At 37.3% G+C, this 23285-nt stretch overlaps 1 protein-coding gene and 1 pseudogene across 4 annotated transcripts in view; one reads left to right on the top strand and one right to left on the bottom strand.

Annotated features, from left to right (window-relative positions):
- Positions 1-889: 889 nt before the first annotated feature.
- DPP10 (dipeptidyl peptidase like 10) overlaps positions 890-23285 on the bottom strand; it is a 1559001-nt gene continuing 1536605 nt past the window's right edge. For all 4 annotated transcript variants that reach the window (XM_051849637.2, XM_051849636.2, XM_051849638.2 and 1 more), the window contains exons 20-26: positions 19141-19335; positions 18449-18503; positions 9562-9661; positions 9255-9313; positions 9088-9160; positions 3900-3973; positions 890-2005 (exon numbers count right to left, since the gene is read on the bottom strand). In XM_051849637.2, the coding sequence (XP_051705597.1) occupies positions 1871-2005; positions 3900-3973; positions 9088-9160; positions 9255-9313; positions 9562-9661; positions 18449-18503; positions 19141-19335 (691 nt within the window). In that variant the 3' untranslated portion in view covers positions 890-1870. The remainder of the gene's footprint in view (positions 2006-3899; positions 3974-9087; positions 9161-9254; positions 9314-9561; positions 9662-18448; positions 18504-19140; positions 19336-23285) is intronic.
- On the top strand, positions 14059-14653 carry LOC100342196 (securin-like; annotated as a pseudogene).

Genomic DNA, 23285 nt, shown 5'->3' with positions numbered 1-23285 from the left:
GGACTTCAAATCAGCCTAAAAAGAAATTTCCATCTTAATAAAATAGGTGAAACTTTCCTTTTAAACATTACAACTTATTCTGTTAAAAAATGGGTTTAATATTATTGGAAGACCTAAAACTGGTCTTTCACAAGAGAGAGCCTATCCCATTTTAAATCGATCCCAACGGAGCAGTGAAGACACAATCCCAAACAGTAAGCATCCAGAAGTGTAAATACTCAATCAGTGATTCTTACGCTTCCACATACCAAGTATTTGCAGGTGATCCTTCAACAAAACAGGAAGGTGTTGAGCAATTTCTTGACATTTTAAAGTTTCCTCCTGGTGTTCTGATGTGGTTATAATCTAGACTGTGCAAGAGACTTTTTGAAAAACAGAAAAACAGTATACTGTCTAATTTTTGTGAACTTCAAAGTGTGATTACAGACTTTCAGATTCTTCTGGAAGATCCCTTACATGCTGTAAGAAGAGACTCTTACTTTAGTCAGCAAAGTTAATATTCTCATGAGTTAAATTGACTTCATATAGTCAAGTTTATTTTACACTCTCAGTTACTTACTACTGCAAATCAACAAGCACAGGAATTGATGCATTTTGTGCCTTCAAGTCAAATTAAATAGCAAACACTACTGTTGGTGAATGTTTGGCTAGTGAATAAAACATATTTCATTCCTAATTTTCACCAGAGGATTTAAATTAAAGAGTAACAGATGAATTGGGCAGGCACAGAGCACTAAATAGGAACTGGAAAATTAAGTAATCGAGGTCTTTGCTTTTACAATGAAAATAAGAAATTATTTTGCACTTAAGAGATAGAAGTAAAAGGACCAAGTGTTTTTAAAAAACCTTTCTCCACCAAAAGAGCAAAATAGCACTCAGTGGCATCACATTGTTAACAAAATTTCTTTATCAGAAACTATAATTTAATATTTAAGTATCTAATTTACATGTGACAAGGTATTATATTCAAAAAAATTAAATTGCAACTAGAAAACTATTAACCACTAAAAACAATAGGAAACACAACCCAAGCATTTATAGGAAAGCAATAGCTAGAATCTGAATTGGAAAAAAATGTCTTATCATATTTGGCTCATTAAACAAAGTATCCATTATTATCTGTAAAAGAGCATCTCTTCTAATTCATCAAAAGTTTGCTCTTTATACTATGGATAACATGTAAAGATAAATTCCTTGATTGTATATGCACACGTGCGTATATATATTGTGAGACATACACTCGTGTGTTGATTAAAAGATAATGTATCTACTGATAACTTGCTGAACTTTGGAAGGTGCTGAAATCCATATTTCTACATGTCCTTTGACTCATTTAATAATGCCTTTTTAAAAACAGAAATTACATAAAATACTCTGCTTTATTAACTGAATATTTTCTTAAGCATAATAATAGACAATGAAAGAATTGCACTTATTGTAAAGGTACAGTAAAGTGTTAGATTGCAGCTCAGCCATCAAGATCAGGGACTATAGTAATGATGAGAAGTTGTGCATCATATGCAAAAGTAATGGTGGCTATTGAAATTAAAATGAGAGCAACTAGTTACAGAACAAACGGGGGAAAACAGAATAAAACATGCACTACTGCTATTTTAATGTAAAACTAATTTCTCCCAGGAAACCAACCCTTAGACCTTCCTTATACAAAGAAACAGGTTCTGCACCCTTGGTAACACAGTAGACTTGGACTTCCATATTCAAATTCTAGTTCATTGTCTCTGAGTGTGCTGTTCCAGTGTCATCTCCTTAAGCTGCCATTGAAATTCTGGAGCATCTACATAATGACATTCCCTTGGTTAGGTTTCATTGAGCCTCAGTATCCCCTTCAGTTCTGTATAAATAGGGTCCATTATTCATCTTCTTCTGGTTCCTGTGGTAACACGGATAGTTCTTCCTTTAAACAATCACTGAAGAATCTGAGGATTGTGCTGTACAGGTGATACTTGCTTTTCTCAGATACGTTGTGACCTTCATCTGGGTAGACCTGAGATAATGTGTGGGAAGAAGATTTCGAGTTACCAAAGCTGCTACTGTCTCTCAGCATTCACTCTTAGCCCTGATGGCCTAGGAATGTTGGAAAATACTACCTATACAAAACCTCACCTAGTTCAAGTCTCAGTTCTTTCTGCTAAAATTTTCAAACATTATAATTATAACAATCTAGATTTGAAGGAAAACATATTTGGTAGTTAAATTGAGATTTGTTGGCCAAAACAAAGCAGACATTTCCATGCTCATGTTGACTAAGATGAACTTGAGAGTTTTCCTCTAGCTGGTTAGTTTTAGATAACTTTTCTTCCTGATCATGGGATGCTGATTTCCCCTTCCTTGGAGTATTTAATTTATAAAACTTGCTATTGTGTATGGTCTTTCTACCTTTTTAAACTTATGTAAACCTTCTTCCAATCTCTTGTTCCGAACATGGAATGCTAATGGACATAGGAACCAGCTCACTGCCATGGAATCTTGCAAGAAGGTAGCATTGCAGTTTCCTAGGCTCTGTGGAAAGAGAGAAGCCCTGGTCCCAGTTCTTTTTTTAAGAAACTTTTCTTTTTAAAAGTTTTTTTTTTAAATTATTTATTTGAAAGTCAGAGTTACACAGAGAGAGGAGAGGCAGAGAGAGAGAGAAAGGTCTTCCACTCAATGGTTCACTCCCCAATTGGCCATAACAACCAGAACTGTGCCGATCCGGAGGAGCCAAGAGCTTCTTCCGGGTCTCTCACATGGGTGCAGGGGCCTAAGGACTTGGGCCATCTTCTACTGCTTTCCCAGGCCATAGCAGAGAGCTGGGTTGGAAGTGGAGCAGCTGGGACTTGAAGCGGTGCCCATTAGGATGCCTTCGCCTCAAGCCAGGGCGTCAACCCGCTGTTGATCCAAGTTCTAATACTACTTCTTGTCTTGAGGATACAACAAAGCTTACATTCCCATTGGGTGTGGCCAATTAGTAAATAGAGCTGTCTGATAATTCCTCCTGCTTCAGTACTTAAAAAAAATCTTTCATCTCTTTGTTTCAACAAAGTTGAGTTCAGTCTCTCCCGTTTTGCGATAGTCTGGATAAAGTGTTCCTAGCCCTTTAACATTTTTGGGTCCACTATTTTACATTTACAATACCCTTTCCAGAAAAGGGATTCTTCTGAAACACACATAAAAATATAAGCAAAAATACAAATGTTAACCAAGCAAGTTCTGTGTCTTTTAATTATGTCTCATTGTTCTCCAAGGAATGTCCCATTTTCTGTAACATTGCTTGGGTGGGACGCATCATCTGTTTCTCTCTTCATTTGCATCTTCCATCATCCTAACCCCAGTATTTTGTGTTTTACAAAAGTCAAACTATTATTTGTTCCTCTGAATGCTGATAAATTAAAATTATTATTTTTCTATGGCTCCACCACCAAACTGACATTTTTGTGACAGCATAAAACATGTCTTATTGCCCATCTAGCAACAATGTCTTATTGCCCATCCACCATAAAGTAAGTTGTTGATACATAATTATTAACTATGTGAATATGCATATGTAAATAGTAATGTCAAAGATAGTATAGCCTCTCTTTTTTTTCTTGTAAAATTTTCCCTTATCACTTCCTTTTTCACATTAGTTATGAAAAGAGTGGTGTAATGTGGAGGAAGATGAGACAAGAATGAAAATAGGAAATTCAATGTTAATGATAAAATTCAAGTCTGAGGAGGAAAGGACATATTTGAAAGGGTACATGCACTTCACTTGTAAAGCACCGGTGTAATTAGGAACAAATAACACATTGTAGGGAATATAGTAAAGAAAAATATAAATGATGGATTAGTAGAGTTATGTTGTATATCTCACAAGTGAAAAACAAAAGTGGGAAAATACATTCACCTGGAAAGTGGCTCACCTGCATAGTATAATTCACTCCAGCTTTTATTAGGTGCTTGATTAATTCTGCTGAATGCTGGAAGTGAACTTTTGCTGAAAAAAAATTAACATATTTGAAACAAAATACTATCAGCACTTTTCAGAATTATTTTTTCAAACATATCAAGTATTTTATTTTATAGCCATTATACATTTAAAAGATAAACAACTGACTTTAATCAGAAAGCTGTTAGATAAAACAGTAAAACTTTGATCTTCCCATAAAAACTAAATAAACCAACAAGGGAGCCATGAGTAAGCCTTACTAACTGTACAGGGTGGTATTTACGCTTACTTCATTGGATATCATTTACTATTTCTAATTGTTCACATATTTCACCTTATAAAAAACTGACATTGTAAATGTCTTATCTGGTATTAATACAGCAAAACAGCTATATTTGTTTTTAGAATTAGATACCCTAAAAGTGTATCCCAGTTAGATACTGGCATTCTGCTTTGCTATTTTAAATTAGAAAAGAATATCATATGTTGAGAAACTAGACTATACATCTCATTATTCAATGCAGAATAATCAGTTATTCCTGTTTGCATCTATCTTTCTTTTGTGAAACCTAAGGTCTAAAACTCTGAAACACATAGCTCAGCAGCCATATGTTTGGTGGCAGTGTTGGCCTAACTGGCTTTGAAGACTTGGACAAGTCAGTCAACACTGCATGTGCAGCAACCAGCTTATGTGATGCCTGGGAAACTCATTCCTGCAGTCTGAATATCTTAGAATTTCTGTGAATAATTTTTAAGCTAACAAAGCTAAATTTTAACTGTCTTTCCAAAACTAGGACATTCTGATCAATATTTTAAGCTTTTTCAATGCTCTAATTCTATGATGCTGAGTAATCATTTTATAAAGTGGAGGATAAATGATTTATTTTAAACTTCTAAAAATGAAAGAGTGGATGGAGGACCTTTGTCTCTCCCTCTCTGTGTCTGTAATTCTACCTCTCAAATAAATAAATGAAGTCTTTTTAAAAAGGAGAGAACTTCTACAAATAGCCACAAGATCTTTGTCAAAATCTTGCTATTATACTTCATGGGAAAATCACCATGTGAATTCTAAATAAATACAAATTGCTGTGTAGCTGTAAACTAGCAGACATGTTAAAAAACAGGGGAGAGGAAGAAGGTAAAATGAAGCTTACACAGATCATACGCTTATTGTAAGAAAGACCATTGGAAAAGCTTCCATCATTTCTCTGTATGGATACAGATCAAAGGTAAATGTACAAATACATTTTCCAGTCACATTTTTTCCTGTTAGTTTCTAGTCTAAAACCAGTTGAAATTTTCCGTTTGTCCTCCTCCTGTAACTAAACATGGACATTCAAGTTCTGATTAGCTGAGAGAACTCATTTGCTCATAATTTTTGAAGAAAATGTTGACAGTAGTAGTATTTTCCAGGAGTATCTGTAAACCTAAAACCTACCAGGCTCCTGGGGTTGTGTGGTTTGTGAGTGTCTGTGTGAGCATGGCTGTACTATCATGTGGGTCTCCATGCATGTGCAGGTGTTTCCTCAGCAGTGATGGGTTGAACTTCAGATGGCATTGTCGCTCCCCCTCTTCATGGAGGAATGACACTAAACCCTGCCTAGGTTTCCTATCCGAGTCACGGCACCATTATGTCGCTCCCCCTCTTCGTGGAGGAACGACACAGGACCCTGCGCTGTTCTTTTATCTGCTCGGCCCTTCCCGGGTTTGCTGCTGGTTCTTCCCGGGTTGGCTACCGTCCCTTCCACCTCCGTGGAAGGGCGGTTCCCCCTGCCACTTTCCCCACTTCCGCAGGGGAGCGGCACACCGCCGGCCGGCTCTCTCGGGGGCTGCACAGGTGTTCCTTCAGATAGATGTTCCCTTTAGATGTTCCTGGTGCATGTTGTCTCTCTCCTCCTTTATAGTCCTCTTCCACCAATCCCAACTCTGCTACCCACACGCCGAGTATGCTGCTCTCCTCCAATCAGGAGCAGGATCAGCTCCTGCAGGTCATCACTCAAGTTGGCGAGAGGCAGCTGCGTAGAAGCTGTTTCCTCCTCTCCCAGCGCCACATTGTGGGAGAGCAGATGCATAGAATAAGTCTTAATTCCAGTAACAGTCTAGTCTGAGTTGCTCCCCACAGGCATTTTATCTGCTTGCTGAATCATGAGACCCGTGACAGAGTGAGTCAGACAGGAACAGCATGATTTATTTTAATAGCTACAACGTGAGAAATTTAAAATGATACTAATATGTTCCAGAGTGAGGTTGAATGGGAAATAACTTAAGGTGTTCAATTGAGAATTCAGATCACTGTTGATAAGAAACTCAACACCTGAATTCCAATCTCCTTTCTTCTAATCAATTGATTGTGCTTTTTAGCAAATTACATAACTTCCTAATATTTATTTCACCATCTATTAAATAAAAAGAGTGAAAATGCCTACTGTACAACATTTTTTGCCAAGAACAAGTTAATATTAAAAGCTGTAGCATATTTTTTGTCATACAGTTAGCACTTAGTAATAACTAGTCATTATTATTACTGTTGACCTATATGTAAGGCCTTAACACTTTAACGTAAAATTGTAATATCCCTCAAAATTTTATTCTCTCTTTCATTACATTTCACCAATCACTTGTTTCAGGTCATTTAATATTCTTTTATTATTATTTTGAGATAAATATATTTTAATTTACATTATAGTCCAAGGTTTAAATGCTCTACCAGATAAAGACTTTAACAAATTAAAAGTAAAGAGGCCATAGTTCAGCAGGAATATAGGCAATGACTTTAAATATTAATCAAATAAAACATGTCAATTTCATGTATTTATAGTACTTTTTTTTTTTTTTTTTTGGACAGGCAGAGTGGACAGTGAGAGAGAGAGACAGAGAGAAAGGTCTTCGTTTGCTGTTGGTTCACCCTCCAATGGCTGCCGCTGCTGGCGTGCTGCGGCCGTTGCATCTCACTGATCCGAAGCCAGGAGCCAGGCGCTTCTCCTGGTCTCCCATGGGGTGCAGGGCCCAAGCACTTGGGCCATCCTCCACTGCACTCCCGGGCCACAGCAGAGAGCTGGACTGGAAGAGGGGCAACCGGGACAGAATCCGGCGCCCAGACCAGGACTAGAACCCGGTGTGCCGGCGCTGCAAGGCGGAGGATTAGCCTATTGAACCATGGCACCAGCTATAGTACATTTTAAAATACTCAAAGATCATTAAAGATAGTAGTATAGCATTCCTTTTTTAAGATTTCATCTATTTATTTATTTAAGAGGCAGAGTTACAGATGGAGAGAGGGAGAGACAGCGAGGAAGGTCTTCGATCTGCTGGTTCACTCCCTGAAATGCTGTAATGGTTAGAGCTGGGCTGATCTGAAGCCAGGAGCCAGAAGCAGCTTCTGGGTGTACGACATGGGTGCAGGGCCCAAGTACTTGTGTCATTTTACCATTTTCTACTGCTTTCCCAAGCCATAGTAGAGAGCTGGGTCCGAAGAGGGGCAACCAGGACTAGAACTGGTGCCCACGTGAGATGCGAGCATTAAAGGTGGAGGCTTGGCCCAGTATGCCACAGCACTTGCCCCAGTAGTAGGACATTCGTAATAATTTGTTCAAAAAGATTTAAAACATAGTTTGGCAAAACACTCTATTTAAAGCAAAACTGATATATAAAAGCATTTCCTTCTCTTTGTTTTTATTTTTTCTTTTTTAAAAATTAAATATAAATAATATACACACAAGTGTACTTAAAATGTTGTGTAAATGGAATTAAAAGATGCTGATTTTGCTGCAATATTTTGAAATCAAATATTTTTATAATATTCATTTTTAATAGATTGTGTGATCTCATGAATTAACCAGTATTGATGTAAGCTCTGATTTTACCACAGCTTGAGGTACTTGAAATTTAAGTTGAAGAGATGGTATGCTTATTACTAGAAGACTTTGTATTGTCTTTCTCTGTAAAATGAGGCAACAGCTGGCGCCGCAGCTCAGTAGGCTAATCCTCCGCCTTGCAGCGCCGGCACACCGGGTTCTAGTCCCGGTTGGGGTGCCGGTTCTGTCCAGGTTGCCCCTCTTCCAGGCCAGCTCTCTGCTGTGGCCAGGGAGTGCAGTGGAGGGTGGCCCAAGTGCTTGGGCCCTGCACCCCATGGGAGACCAGGAGAAGCACCTGGCTCCGGCCTTTGGATAGGCGCGGTGCGCCGGACGCAGCGGCCATTGGAGGGTGAACCAACAGCAAAAGGAAGACCTTTCTCTCTGTCTCTCTCTCTCACTGTCCACTCTGCCTCTCAAAAAAAATAAAATAAAAAATAAAAAAAAAATTTAAAAAAATGGGACAACAAACTGAAAGACAACAAGGTAGACAGCAACAACAAAGAAGTTTAACATTTAGGAAACAGTGATTTAAGACTATTTTTGCTCACTTGCAAGTATACTTGGATATATTTTGTTTCTTAAAACTGATTTTTCTTGCCCATGAATGTGACTTCAAATACTCATCCTCTGTGCTATAAGGTTTCATTGGGAATTAAAAATATGTAAGTTCCTTGAGTCCTAAAAATTTCACATGAGCCTTAAATGATATTATTGAACACCACTAATATCAGTCAAATCTATCTCCCAGGTTTGAAGTGGTGAGAAAATAAGAGATTATATGAAATGGCCTTTTGCAAGTGTTGCCTAAACAGTGTTTATACGTGTTTTCACTTAATTGGAGTGTAGAATCTAACCAGAATTCCATCGCTGTGGTTGCACCTGTTTTTAGGCATCTGCATTCTGGGTTGGTTTTCTTTCGAGGTGTGCTGAATGACACTGTCGCACAGTTCCTAGTCACATGTGGCCATTTAAATTCAAAATTAATTGAAATTAAATAAAACAAAATGTTTAGTCTCTCTATTATACTATACCTGGCTACAGGTGGTCAGTACTGTGTTCAATAGCACACAGAGAATATTCACACACCCACTGGAGGTTTTACCAGGCAATGCATACATCTGAGAATTATCCCCTCTCTGTTTAGCCCTGAATTCCTTCTTCCCACTTCCTGCCATGCCTCTGATTTCGTGTGTCACTCTACTCTCTTCCTCACAGGATTTACCAGGATACCGGTAAGCAAGTCCTCAGATGTATCCCTTTGAAATTGGTTCAAACGTATAAAAGAATAGCAGAAAGCGTAACACTCACTGTCAGCAGTTCCATGTATTATTAATATATTTTCCTCTTTCAAACCATGAATATTGTGTAGCACACTGGTTGCCTATAAAAGAAAACACAAATATCTGTATGTACACATCTATAAAAGTAATCTGAACAATATTTTTGGAATTATTTGTTATTTTTAAATTAGCTACCTGGTACATGCTTTCTTCCTTAGATGGCAAACCAAGGTATCTTTCAGAGAAAGCTGAAGCTGTGCCCCAGGAAACAGAAATTTAAGAATTAAGTAAAAACCTTGGCTAGCATATTTCATTATTTAATGCCAACATTTTGCTTTCAATTGACATTCTGTAGTAAAATCAACTGAATCAAGGAAGTGCTAAGCATCTCAAAAATAGGCAATAAAAACACAAGATTGATGAGCTCCGTTGAGCTTTTCTGCATTAGCATTTTGTTTCTTACCACTCAATATATTATTCATGTTGTCTAAGAAATACTCACCATACAACTTCAAATCTGTGATGGGCGCAACCACTGATCCACATTTAAAAAGCTTTTCATCGGATTTTAAGATCATTGATGCAATATAGCCACCATACCCCTGGCCAAAAAGAAAAAAGGATACAACATTCCTGGAGACACTATTAGCTTTTGATCACTATTTGATGATGTACATGCCAAATATCTCATTACATTACAGTTTGAAAAGAATGTACTGAAATCATATTGTGCTTGCAAAGAATATTGATGGTTGTTTATATTTTTAACACAGTATTGTTTTAATAACAGTAAGTAAAACACAGAGTGAATTACATATTTACAAATGTCAAATATTTGCCCCATGATTTCATACTGTACATTTGGAAACTGCTTCAATTTCATTTGTGATTCAAATAATTTGAAGCTTCGGAAATAAATTATTTATTAAAACATGTCATCTTAAGAAAATTTCATAGACACATGCTTTAAATAAAACACTTAAATGATGATGGTGCTATAGAATTTGGAAAAGAGAATAAAATATTTAAAATATGTCATCACAAATACAGATTCTACTTTAAATTCCTGATGGCCGTAGGATTTTGAGCTGGATATTTTGAGAAAGTGCAGGCACAGAAAGTTCTTAAGACAAGGCTGTGAGAGAAAATTAGCTCCCTAAAGGAACTTTCCATCTGTAAGGATGTCTCTCTCTGCAAATGGAAGAGAAGGATCTATAAGTCACCATCACTCTTCAGTGGAGAAGATCTGGGCATACTTCTGCAGGATAAATCTCAACCTTGCCTGTTAGGTTTTTCTGAAAACTTCCCAATAAGTATACTTCCCCATACTCTTCTTCTATGTTTCAGAGATGATATGTAAACCTCTATTCTAAACAAGGCTGTGATATACTTTATTTATTTATTTATTTTTTCTTGACAGGCAGAGTTAGACAGTGAGAGAGAGGGACAGAGAGAAAGGTCTTCCTTCCATTGGTTCACCCCCGAAATGGTCGCTATGGCCAGTGCACTGCGCCGATCCGAAGCCAGGAGCCAGATGCTTCCTCCTGGTCTCCCATGTGGGTGCAGAGCCCAAGCACTTGAACCATCCTCCACTGCCTTCCTGGGCCACAGCAGAGAGCTGGACTGGAAGAGGAGCAACCAGGACAGAACCGGCGCTCCAACAGAGACTAGAACCCGGAGTGCCAGCGACACAGGCGGAGGATTAGCTTAGTGAGCCTCAGTGCCGGCCAGATATACTTTAGACAAGTAGTCATTTTTCTGTATAATCATTCATGGACGGAGGAGCTATACATGTTACTAAAATTATGTTCATTTTTTCTTTTATTATTGTATCTTCTGTTACAGAGAATCCCAGCAAAGAACTCCTAAAGATTGGATAAGACAGTTATGTGTCCTCCTCTACATTTCACAGCTAAATTTTGGGAGGACAGGGAATTAAATGGATAATGTTGCTTGTTAGATGTGTTGGGTTACAGATGAAATTAAGTTTTGAAATACTGAAATGTGTGGAATAATTTAGCAATAAATTCTCAAAATACATGTTAAGTTTTATTTCATAGTACATAATATGATCAGTAATGTTCCAGAGGAGAATGTAACAACTATATAAATGCTAAGTGAATGATGTGAAATGTTATCAATTTTAGAAATTAATTTTAGCTAGGTTCCAGACAATGTTCTTTATGTTCCTGGACATTAAAAGTGGATACTGGGAAGTGTTAAAAATACTGACATTCAGGCAGCGCCATGGCTCAATTGGCTAATCTTCCGCCTGTGGCGCTGGCACCCCAGGTTCTAGACCTGGTTGAGGCGCCGGATTCTGTCCCAGTTGCTCCTCTTCCAGTCCAGCTCTCTGCTGTGGCCTGGGAAGGCAGTGGAGGATGGCCCAAGTGCTTGGGCCCTGCATCCACATGGGAAACCAGGAGGAAGCACCTGGCTCCTGGCTTTGGATCCACACAGCTCGCTGGCAGTGGTGGCCATTTTGGGGGGGTGAACCAAAGGAAGGAAGACCTTTCTCTCTGTCTCTCACTGTCTATAACTCTTTCTCTGTTTCTCTTTCTCACTGTCTAACTCTGCCTGTCAAAAAAAAAAAAAAATACTGGCATTCAGTTCTTAATTCCAGAAATTCTGATGTGTGAGGCATACTTTTGAAAGAATTTTAGATGACTCAAGTGTGGTACAGTTTTAAATCTGACATTTTCACTTAACTCCTGAAGTGATATATACAGAATTTCCTTATGTTTACTTACAGCATGCTATGCTTATGTTAATGGTATAAACAGTGTGGCAAATTAATCTGACCATGGTGTTTCCAGGCAGGACCTTTGGAAAGTGATTTGGATTAGATTAGGTCATTATGGTGGCACCCTGGTGACTTTATAAGAAAAAGGACAGGGAACAGATACATACACAGACAAGCATACAACCAAAATGTGTATCCTGTCAGAGCCTGAGCCATTAGTTTGGATTTCTAAGCTCCAAAACTGTGAGCTAAATAAGTTTCCTTTCTATATAAAGTAGCCTGCTAGAATACTTTGTTATAGTAATGAAAAATTAATGACAAGGAGTATTATTTAAAAATCCATACTTGAATCACCCAATGCAGTCAGAAATTCTTGGAGTGCTTGAGATAATATATGTCATTCTGGTACTGGAATATTTCGCCAGTACTTAGGAGCTTGAGTGAAGCCTCTCCTACAGTTAGGAACTGAAGGAAAGAAAATACCTTTATAGATTTGAGCAAACACAAAGTGCCTTTGCTCAGTTTTCTTGAGAGAGACAAAGAGCTTAGGCCAGGAAATAAATGAGGCAGCATGGTACATTTCAGGCTTTTATTTAGTGTGAAAGGTGCATAGGAGAGTGAGAGCTTTATTCAAGAGAGACAGGTAAATCTGGGTTCATACCGAGCACCAGGAACCAGCCACCTGGAGGAGCATCTAGGCCAGGAAGTTACAGCCCGCCCCCTCCTGGCAAGAGGCCAGGGCAAAGAAGAGAGAAAGGGACATACCTTGTCCCAGGCTTTTAACCCACTTCCAAAGGGGAGTGGTTAATTAACCTGATTGGCTGGTGGGCACCCAGGTGTGGCCAGGTAGGGGCATGAGGTCACACAGGGTGTAGTGAGGTATCAGGTAGGGTGTGAGGTCACACAGGGGCGTGGCAAATACTTGGTCTTCCAGCTCACAAACCTAATTGATTTTAACCTGTATGCCTACCTATTTCACTCTGGGTCTCCCACATGGGTGCAGAGGCCCATGCACTTGGACCATCTTTCCCTGCTCTCCCAGGCACATTAGCAGGGAGCTGGAATGGATGTGGAGTAGCTGGAACTTGAACCAGCACCCATATAGGATGCTGGCACTGCAGGCAGCAGCTTAACCCAGTACGTCACATCAGCCCTGACAAACATACACTTTTAAAATAAAAAAATATAATAACTTTATGAGATGATGCCTGTGCTAATTTGTTACATTCCAGTGTCCATATGTATCATATAACACAGTAAAATTTAAAAGAAAAATGCTTGAGAATGTTAACATTAAGATTCTGACTTAGTAGATCCGGAGTGTAAAATTTTGCATTTTTTTTAACTTTTATTTAATGAATATAAATTTCCAAAGTACAGAATATGGATTACAATGGCTTCCCCCCCATAACGTCCCTCCCACCCGCTACCCTCCCCTTATCCACTCCCTCTCCCCTTCCATTCACATCAAGATTCATTTTCGATTCTCTTTATATACAGAAGATCAGTTTAGCATACATTAAGTAAATTTTGCATTTTTAACAAACTCTTGGGAGATGCTTGTTCTTTCTGGCCCACATTTTGAATAACAAATTCTTCAGCATAATCTTAAAGGTAACTACTAGAAATATCTTCTTTCTCCTGCTAGCATTCCCTACACTAGCAGAGCTTCACAAATAAATGTCAAGCTCCCCCCACCCACTAAGAAATTTAATCAGAATCTCTGGAGAGTGGGCACCACATCCACCTCGCCACGTGCTTATACTGATGCTGCACAAGGTTTGTATTTTACTGCTTTTTCTTTCATCATGAACATTTGAGATTTAATGAATCTAAATATTTGCTAAAACTTAATGATAGTGAAAACTGTTGAATAAAATTCTTTCTGTATTACTTAGCAAATTCAAATGCTGCTTTAATTTTATTAATTTCAAAGAAATCTACTTTTAAAAGAAAATCAACACTAGAGTGAATTAGAATAAATGAAATTTCTATTGCATACTTTCTTCTTAACCATTTTATATTTACTCACTGAATGCAAAAAAATTACAAAAGAATTTTTGGAAAATATGTTCTTGAAGAGAGCAAGGATGTGATGTAAGCCTTAGCTGCAAAAAAGATGGTGATTTTAATATTCAAAATAACTTATCAGTTAGAGTCAAAAACCAGGGATCCGCATATTGACACTATAGTCAATTGGGGCTATTTTTCATGTGATCAAAAACATCCAATAGCAGAGACTTGGAATAATCCAGAATGGTTACTCTGATCTTTGTTGATAAGGAATATGAAGAACCTGGCACCCACGTGGCTCCTAAGGATGGGTGGAAGCTGGGGTCTTGGCCTTCCAATCCTTAGATGGGAGATCGCGGGTTTCAGTGTCACTTGACAGCAAAATGTTTCATGTACCACCAGCCTTACCTAACCTTGCTGGAACGGATTTGGAAAGTGTCAACAGAGCTACAGAAAGTCAGTGAAGATGAATGGAACCCTCAAACAAAGATCATCGAGTGTTGCTAAAAGATGACTGAGAAGAATGTTAAAGCAAAACATTCTGTCCCCGCCGCAGATGACACTAATCCAGGAATGCAGAAATTCTTCCCCTTCCACCCTCTAGATTTTGAGAGTTTTGACTGCCTGAAGGGCACCAGGTCACACACCTCCCCTTGAATAGAGCGCCACTCATGGTCCTAGATAAGGAGAGAGAACTTGAGAAGCTATTACAGCTGGGTCCCTTCCCTGGAAGATGGCTTCTCCACCATGGGAATCTGATCTGTCCCCATCTCCTTCAAGCATTCTTCTGGCTCTGGATGTTGAACTGCTACCTGTGTGTTGCGACATGGATATTTAAATTTCTTACTGCTTTTTAGTTTGTGTGTGTTTGTGTTCATAAAGCCTTTCTCTAATGTACGTTAAAAATAATCTATAATCACTGTAGACTGTTCCGTTTCAATTGTGCAGACATTATCAGTTTCACAGTGATTTGGTTTTTCTGTTCATTCAATTGCTTAGTTATTTCAATTATCAGCAATGATCACTTGATTTATAAAATGTTAACAATTTTTTTTTTAAATTTCATTTAGTGGACCTGATATCAGAGATGACCCCCTAAAATATATATGAAAATTTGGCCCTTTAAAGTTCCTCAGAAGCCCCATTTGGGATGCCACATATGTTACCGGAATTTGGCATGCCATACAATATCACCATATGCTTATTAATAAAATCACCAATATTAATAACCCTGAGAGGGTTCTTGCCTAATATTTAGAAAAGAATTCTAAATACCGGCATCAATAAACGAGGCATCATGGTACATTTCAGGCTTTTATTTAGTGTGAAAGGTGCATAGGAGAGTGAGAGCTTTATTCAAGAGAGAGAACAATCTGGGTTCACACCGAGCACTAAGAACCAGCCACGTGGAGGAGCATCTAGGCCAGGAAGCCTGGGGCATAGGGCTACAGCCCACCCCCTCCTGGAAAGAGGCCAAGACCATGAAGAGAGAGAGGGACACACCTTGTCCCAGTTTTTTAACCCACTTCCAAGGGGGAGTGGTTAATTAACCTGATTGGCTGGTGGGCACCCAGGTGTGGCCAGGTAGGGGCATGAGATCACACAGGTGTGTGACGAAGGCTTGGTCTTGCAGCTCACAAACCTAATTGATTTTAACCTATATGCCTGCCTACCTCAGACCAAAAAATAGCTATGCTTATTATATAGATGATAATTTTCCAAAATTGATGGAAGCAATCAAGAGACATATTCAAAGACAATAATGCAACCCTAACATGATTAATAGAAAGATATCCATAGCTATCCACTTCTTGGAGAAACTGTAGACACAAAATAACGTAAGATTAGAATTTCTGAAAAATATGAGACTCAAAATTGCTAAGATATCAGTTCTCCCAATTAATTTATGGATTCACACAGTTAATATAAAATCTCTATGTTGTATTTTCCTAAAAATTACAAAGGGTGATTCTAAAATGTATAAAGTTCATACATCAAAATGAGACATAATAACATTAAAAAGGAAGAACAATATGAAATGACTTTATTCAATTTCAAGATAATATGATTGGATTTGATGGTGTGTCAATGATATCTCAAAGAATGAAATAATGGAGGATTCATGTAGGTTTGTGCTTAGAATGTGTGTCCTCTGACAGTAAATGTGACATGTCAGTGTCTGTTGCATAACTGGCATAAGCAATAAATTACTTGATGTTACAAAATGGATATCTGAATGGCAATAATCACATGGAAAGATGTCAGGTATTCAAATCAGAGAATTGGAATGAAAATAAAGATGAGTACTTCTTTTTACCTCAGAATGGTTTACATTAAAAAGGCTGACAATGCTAAAGCTAATGAGGACTTAAAGCATCTAAAATATTTACATATTCCTGTTTTTGAAAAAAAGTGCTTATAGGTTTTAGAAGGAACTTGGCATATCTTTGGAAAAATAAGGATGAACTTAAACAGTATTGCTATTCCTAGGTATTTACCAAAGGAAAATAAAAACATGCATCTACACACAAATCTGCACACAAATGTTTATGCCAACTTTATGCAAAACCCAGAACAATAAATACGTTAATAAGTAGGTGAGTGAATAGACAACTTATTTTCTAGTCATAAAAGGAGGTATAATTTTGCTAATATATTTAACAATATAAATGAGCAGGACAAAATTATATTTAGAGAAAGAAATAAAAGCAAAAGAAATAAACCTAAGTACAAACGAATGGAGGGAGGAAAGAAACTCAGAAAGATAGAGACATGTACATAAAGTCAAAAAATAAATTTTATATGTATAAATAGTGGATGGGCATTTGACCAATGATTAACATGCCCTCATCTCAGAAGTGCCAGAATTCCATACCCTGTTTGGCTCCTGATTCCAGCTTCCTGCTAAATCACCTTGTGGGACAGCAGTGACTGTTCAAGGAATTGGGTCCCTGCCATCCATGTGGGCTCATGTCTCCTAGTACAATGCCTTTAAGGATCATTAGTACTGAGGCATGTGACAGAATTTCACAAGATGTACTTCTAAGGATATAGAGTTCCCATTGTTATGAAGTGATCACTTTCTCAGACAATTTCATTTTTAAAGTAACATGCTGAACATTAGTGATAAATTTTTACTGCTCTATTTGTTAATATTTATACTAGGGGATCATTAAAATATTTTTAATGACCCACTGAGTATCACTGGCAATAAGAGGAGGATGCAGTAGAGACATGCAGGTGTGTGAAGTAGGGAAAGAACTGTGGTGACCTGTGCTGATTCATATTTTATACCTTTCTTAAATTGTCTTTTATTTGTTCATGTCTGTCACTGTGCACTATTAAAATGCATGCCTTGGTAAAATGACCAGTTATTGCATGTCAGGGATCTTCACGTCCACACATGATTAGCAGAAAATACAATATGTTTGTGTCCATGAACACCAAGATTCTGCACCATCTCTACACCTAAATAGTTCAAGGTCTCTTACATTTGATTTATTGTCCTTAAAGCATATTACTCTCTAATGTGTTTAAAATATGTGCTTAATAAGTATCCATATAAGGTCTATGTTCCTATTGTGAGAATGATGTTGAATATCAAATAACAGTTATTCAATGAGATGTAACTATTTTGAGGAGAATACAGAAATCATTATTATGCATACTTCAGTTTCCAGTCTGTGTCAGTCCTCCTTAAGGCTGTAGTAGTTGTTCCTTCTGTAGAGAATATGTGTGAAGAGACTGGTTGACTAGCTTCCTTTTGCTATTTAAATATTGACTTAAAAATCAACTCATCAGAGATGCATAGACCTAGCCATCAAATCAAAAAACATTAGCCCTTCTTGCAATTACCTTTTATCCATCAATTTTTAATTTCTTCACATGAACTATTGCTATGTGAAATGATGGCTTTCATTTCTTTGTTTACTCTTTAGAAGGTGAGCTTCATGAAAATAGGTTCCGTTCCCAAAGGGCCCATGTTGTGTGGTGTAGTGTATTAAGTTGCTGCCTGTGATACTGGCATGACATATGAGCATCAGTTTGAATCCTGAATGCTCCTCTTGATCCAGCTCCCTGATAATGCACCTGGGGAAGCCGAAGATAACCCAAGTACTTGGTCCCCTGACACCCGGGTGGGAGACCTAGATGCAGTTCCAGGCTCCTGGCTCTAGTCTGGCCCAGAACTGTCTGTTGCCACCATTTGTTGAGTGAGCCAGTAGATGGAAAATCACTTTCTCTGTGTCTCCTTATCTTTGTTACTCTGCCTTTCAAATAAATAAAAAAATCTTCAAAAAAATTTCCCCATCTGAACCTGAATTAAAACTTACTCATGAAGGTGGTCCTAATTGACTAACTACTTCCTCTCTTAGAGAGAGGAAGAAAGAAAAAAAATCGGCTCCCCTTTCCTGTTGCTGTCATACCTTGACATCAAGCACCAATTAGATGCTCAGCAAACAGTATTTAATTGGCAAATTACCGATTATATAACAGTAATTAAACTGTCATAATTTAACAATTATACAGAGAAGTTATGGTATATTGAAGAATGTAATTATATATATGTATTATAGAAAAATATATAACATGTATATGTAGATAAGTAAATAAATTCAACATTTCTAGTACTTACCTTTCCAAAAATGCTTAATCTTTTGGAATCAATATATGGCTGTTTCAGCAGAAATCTGCAATGAGAAAGAAAAAAAATCCAGTTCTATATTCTTGAATCAAATGCACATGGGAATTTGTACTTGGCATACACATTAAGAACTCAAGTATTAGAAATTCTCTATTGATTATGATTCTGTTCATGTAAAAAGGACATATGTTCCACATTCTCGCTACTCAAAATGATTGTCCAGTAGTTTAATATCTCCTGGGAGCATGTTGTGAAGGCAAAATCTTGGGCCCCATTCCAGGCTTAATAAACCAATATACACATTTTTAATAACATCCTAGCTTTTTTCTATGTACTCATGCAAAAGTCCTTCTTACTTTCTTATGTACTGCTTAATACTAGTGAGGTAACTGAGGGAAAGAATGGAAATTTTTAATTATTGCAAACAAATAATATGATGATATAACATTTATCCCATTTTCATATATCCAAAGTGAATTTTATTCCAGAGAAAACCTGATAATTTTCTTATTATAGCACTAAATATGATGGGTACTTGAAAACAGTGGGAGGCCATGTAATTAAATTAGAAAATTGCTCAATTGCCCAGACAGCAGCTTCTGAGTCAGAGTAAGTAGTAGAATAAGTCAGACACATAGGTTTTGATATCACAGAAAAAACAGTAAAATGAGTTTACCACTTACTTCACAGCAGCTATTTGGTCCTTTACTTCCACTGAACCTAACTTCCGATGAATCTCCTGCAGAATTTTCAGGCCCTGAAATCCACTTCCTCTGCCATCAAATCTTGCTACAATAACATTATCTGTGTCGACAAGTACAGAATCCCAGTCTATGTGGAACTTGTCTGTAACCAGCTGGCCTCCAGGCTCTTCATCCCTGCAATTATATAGACATTGGACCAAAACAAGTAAAACTGACAATTTGGTAAAAATGGTGGCTAACCAAAGTTATGGAAATGACTTATGTCAACCATTAAAATTTTTGTAAATTCTTGACAATAAATTAGAAAGTAAAAAAAAAAAAAGCCATTTTCTTTAGTAAAATTTAAATGGGATGTTCCCTGAATGAAATGAAAGTATGCCCTAAAACTGCATTGTAGAGATTTGTTTAATTCATTTAAAAGCAGAAACATAAAGATAAATGCATTGCACTTTCCATAGTCATTTCTAAATACTGATTGTCAAGTTGACAGACAGGTCTATCTTCACTGGACTTCTTCTAGACATAGTGTTTTAGAATTATCTTGCAGATGGTTTACAAGGGTTGAAGGGTCTTACAGACAGCAGAATCCATTACAGAAACTTCATAATAATTTAAGAGGAAATGTACAACCCTAAAGAATGTTGGCTTCAAAAAAATACTGCATTAATATTTCTTGAACTCCTTTTTCCTTTTCATTGTGGAAATGTCACTCAGAAGAACTTAAGCAAACAGAAAAATTCTCATCACTAAAAATGACACAAAAGGACACGAAAGACATATGCTTGAAAAATATGAAAGCTAGATGTAAAAAGAGACACATAATTTATAAAGCATATACATTCTCTTCACAGGAAAAAGGTGGTACAAATTTAAAAATGTCAGATTTAAATGGTACTTATTATTTCATTTTCCAAAATACAGAAAATCTGGATGAAAATTTTAAAAATTACATAAATCATCACATTCCAAACCTAGGTAAGGTTCAAAAATGGAAGTGTCCATGTGATAGATTTGAAGATCAAAACATTCAATCCTAGTTGTGTTATATATAACAAATCCCAGCCTACTCTGTCTTCAAGTTTGGCACATCAAATTCTCTTACCTTCAAGTTTCTGTAAATGTTTGCCTAGAAGCATCAATATACAAACTGATCCTCATTAACAAGCTCTTAGTTTATAAGATTTACCACAGCAAACAACCTCTCTCAACAAGAAATAGAACTGAGCAGTTACGGAAACTGTGTGGCACTTGTAAGCTAAGCAAAAGAGGAAATGTACAAATCATACAGCAATCAAATTCTTGTTTATTCTGGAATGAATTGTGCTCCCCCAAAATCCATGTCTTGATTTCATAACACTCAGTACCTTAGAATGTGAATGTATTTGGAGATGAGACTTTTAAAGAGGCAATCGGGGGGAAAGGAGGTCATTAGATGGGCCCTAATGCAATCTGACTCTCCTAAGAGGAAATCTGGACATACAGATATCACAGAAGTGTGGATGTGTGTTGGGATGACAGTGGAGGGAGGCAGTAAAAGAGTGCCCATCTACGAATCAAGGAGAGAGGCTTTGAGAGAAACCAACCCTGCTGGCCCCTATCTTGGAACTGTAAGCAGAACCGTGAGAAAATAAATTACACAGTCAGTGGTATTTTTTTACGTCAACCCTAAGCAAACTAATGCACAGACCTTCTGTTGTGTAGGCAGTTAGGAGTCATTGCCCCATTTACTTTACATTGCCTAAAATTAATTAATCTTTTTGGGAAAGAAGTTGCCTGTCCCATAGCTTCTAACAGATAGTACACATAACCGATTGGTGCCATGGAAGCTATATAATCACTACTCCTTTCCATTCCTTCCTAAATCATTTATTTAATGGTGATCTTGTGACTTAAACTTGAATTTGCCTTGTCTCACAGTGTTAGTCATCTTAGCTTTTATGAATGCGTGTATATGTGCATAATTAATTCATTTTAGTTTTTATAAACTTAGCTCAAGATCAGGGAATTGGGAACTGCACTTAAACACATGATCTAACCTGGAATTTTAGTTGCCTTGTTCAGAATGAAGACTTCAATTGCTATTTCATTCATTCATTAGGTGACCATGTTTCAGCTTGTGTAACAAGTGAAAACTACTGTGAATCATTAGGCCTAGGGAAGTTTCTGGTATATGTAGGACAGAACTTGTGCTTGTTGAACTGGACCATTTCAGTGAAAATAGACTCAAGTGAAATTTAAATAAAAAAGATGTTTGAAAGACTTGAGCTAACATAATGACATTGTATTTTAAAGTTTGAAGATTGATTCTAAATGTTGTGATTCATAGAGGACAAGGTACCAAAGGTTAACTTCAACTCTTAAAACAGTAAAAATATAAAGTTTTGAGTTTCCACTGACAATAGAGGCAAGATATTAAAATTCTAAGATTCAGGTTTCATGTCTACAACATTGGTAAAATACCATCCTGTCTCCTTTAAAGACATTTGGTCAGCATTAATGTCATCATGTTTTTGAAAATGACCTATGACATATGATCAATATAAACAATACTAGATATATAGAACAATAAAAATTGGTTTATATTCTATTTGAAGCCAAGTTTGTTTATGGTTAGCATATTTCATAATGAACGACCAGGTAGGTAAGGTTTAATTAATTGTGTAGAAATTAATCTGGATAATATATGTGGATAAAACACAATTGGTGTGTTATGTGCACTATCACGTTAGAGAGATTCCCATTTTATAGATGGACTAGTGATTCCTAAAGCCTTACAAGAATATATTAAAAAGTGCAATTAATGGACACTTTGAGATAATTAGTAAAGTGTTGTTACCTTTAAAGACTGGCATAAAACCCTGGCAGCAGCTCTAAGGTAATATAAAACATGTTGCTTATTTAGAAGATAAAATCTTCCAATTCATATATTTGACCATTAATTGTTCCCAGCTATTTTGGGAGATCATAGCTAAGTTTAACCAAAATGTTAATAATTCAGATTTTTGATAACAAGCCAATAAAGTATTATAAAATATAGGTTTAAAATACACCACGCTTTTCAATTTTGTGATCAGCAAAAGGCTACAGTGTTTTCAAAATAAAAACATTCAATCTCTTACTCATGGTTGCAACATTGATGGAAAAATATCAACCTTCACTCCCTTGCTTTCTTCCTTAAAACAGCACTCTTTAAAAAGAACGTATTAATTTAATATTTTGAAATGCAGAAAAGACAGATGAAAGACGAGATGTTCCAGCTGCTAGTTCACTCCACAAATTCTCACAATAGTTGGGACTAGACCAGGCTGAAACCAGGAGCCATAACTCCCACAGTGGCAGCAGGCCCTTGAGTCATCACCAGGTGCCTCTGAGATGTGCATTACTGGAAAGCTGGAACCAGGAGTGCAGTCAAGATCTGAGACCCATAATGCGATATAGGATATCAGTGTCCCACACAGGATCACTGCCCTTACACTGCTGTTTTAGACTTCAACTTTTACTTACCAAGATTTTAATGTTACGAAACATGATAGTATGTCATGAACCACTAATTTTGAATGGATTTCCCTGTGGACGTTAATGTGTTCTTTTTTTGCTGCATGATGCATGCAAATCTATTTCATGATGTGTTTAAAAGAACACAAATTATGAGGCTAATCATTATTATTATGAATGAGAAACCTGACATTTGCAGGATAATGGTGGATATGAATTGTACACAAAGTTTTTTTTTTTTTTTTTTTTTTTTAAGATTTATCTATTTATTTGAAAGGCAGAGGTAGAAGCAGAGAGAGAGAGGTCCTCCATCCACAGGTCCACTCCCCAAATGGTCACAATGGCCTGAGCTGCATCAATCTGAAGTCAGGAGCCAGGAGCCACCCCCAGGTCCCCCATGTGGGCACAGGGGCCCAAGGACCTGGGCCTCCCTCTACTGCCCTCCCAGGCCACAGCAGAGAGCCAGACCAGAAGTGGAGCAGCCAGGACCTAAACCAGTGCCCACATGGGATGCCGGCACTGCAGGCAGTGGCTTTACCTTCTACACTAGAGTGCCGGCCCCTGTACACAAAATTTTGTGAACAAAGCTAAACAAGTACTTCTTAGTTAGTGAAGAGAGTTCCAACTAA

The sequence above is a fragment of the Oryctolagus cuniculus genome, chromosome 3 (assembly GCF_964237555.1).
Source record: "Oryctolagus cuniculus chromosome 3, mOryCun1.1, whole genome shotgun sequence".
In the NCBI taxonomy this organism is placed as follows: Eukaryota; Metazoa; Chordata; class Mammalia; order Lagomorpha; family Leporidae; genus Oryctolagus; species Oryctolagus cuniculus.
The sequence above is the reverse complement of the archived record's forward strand: the minus strand, read 5'-3'. Positions and strand labels throughout refer to the sequence as shown.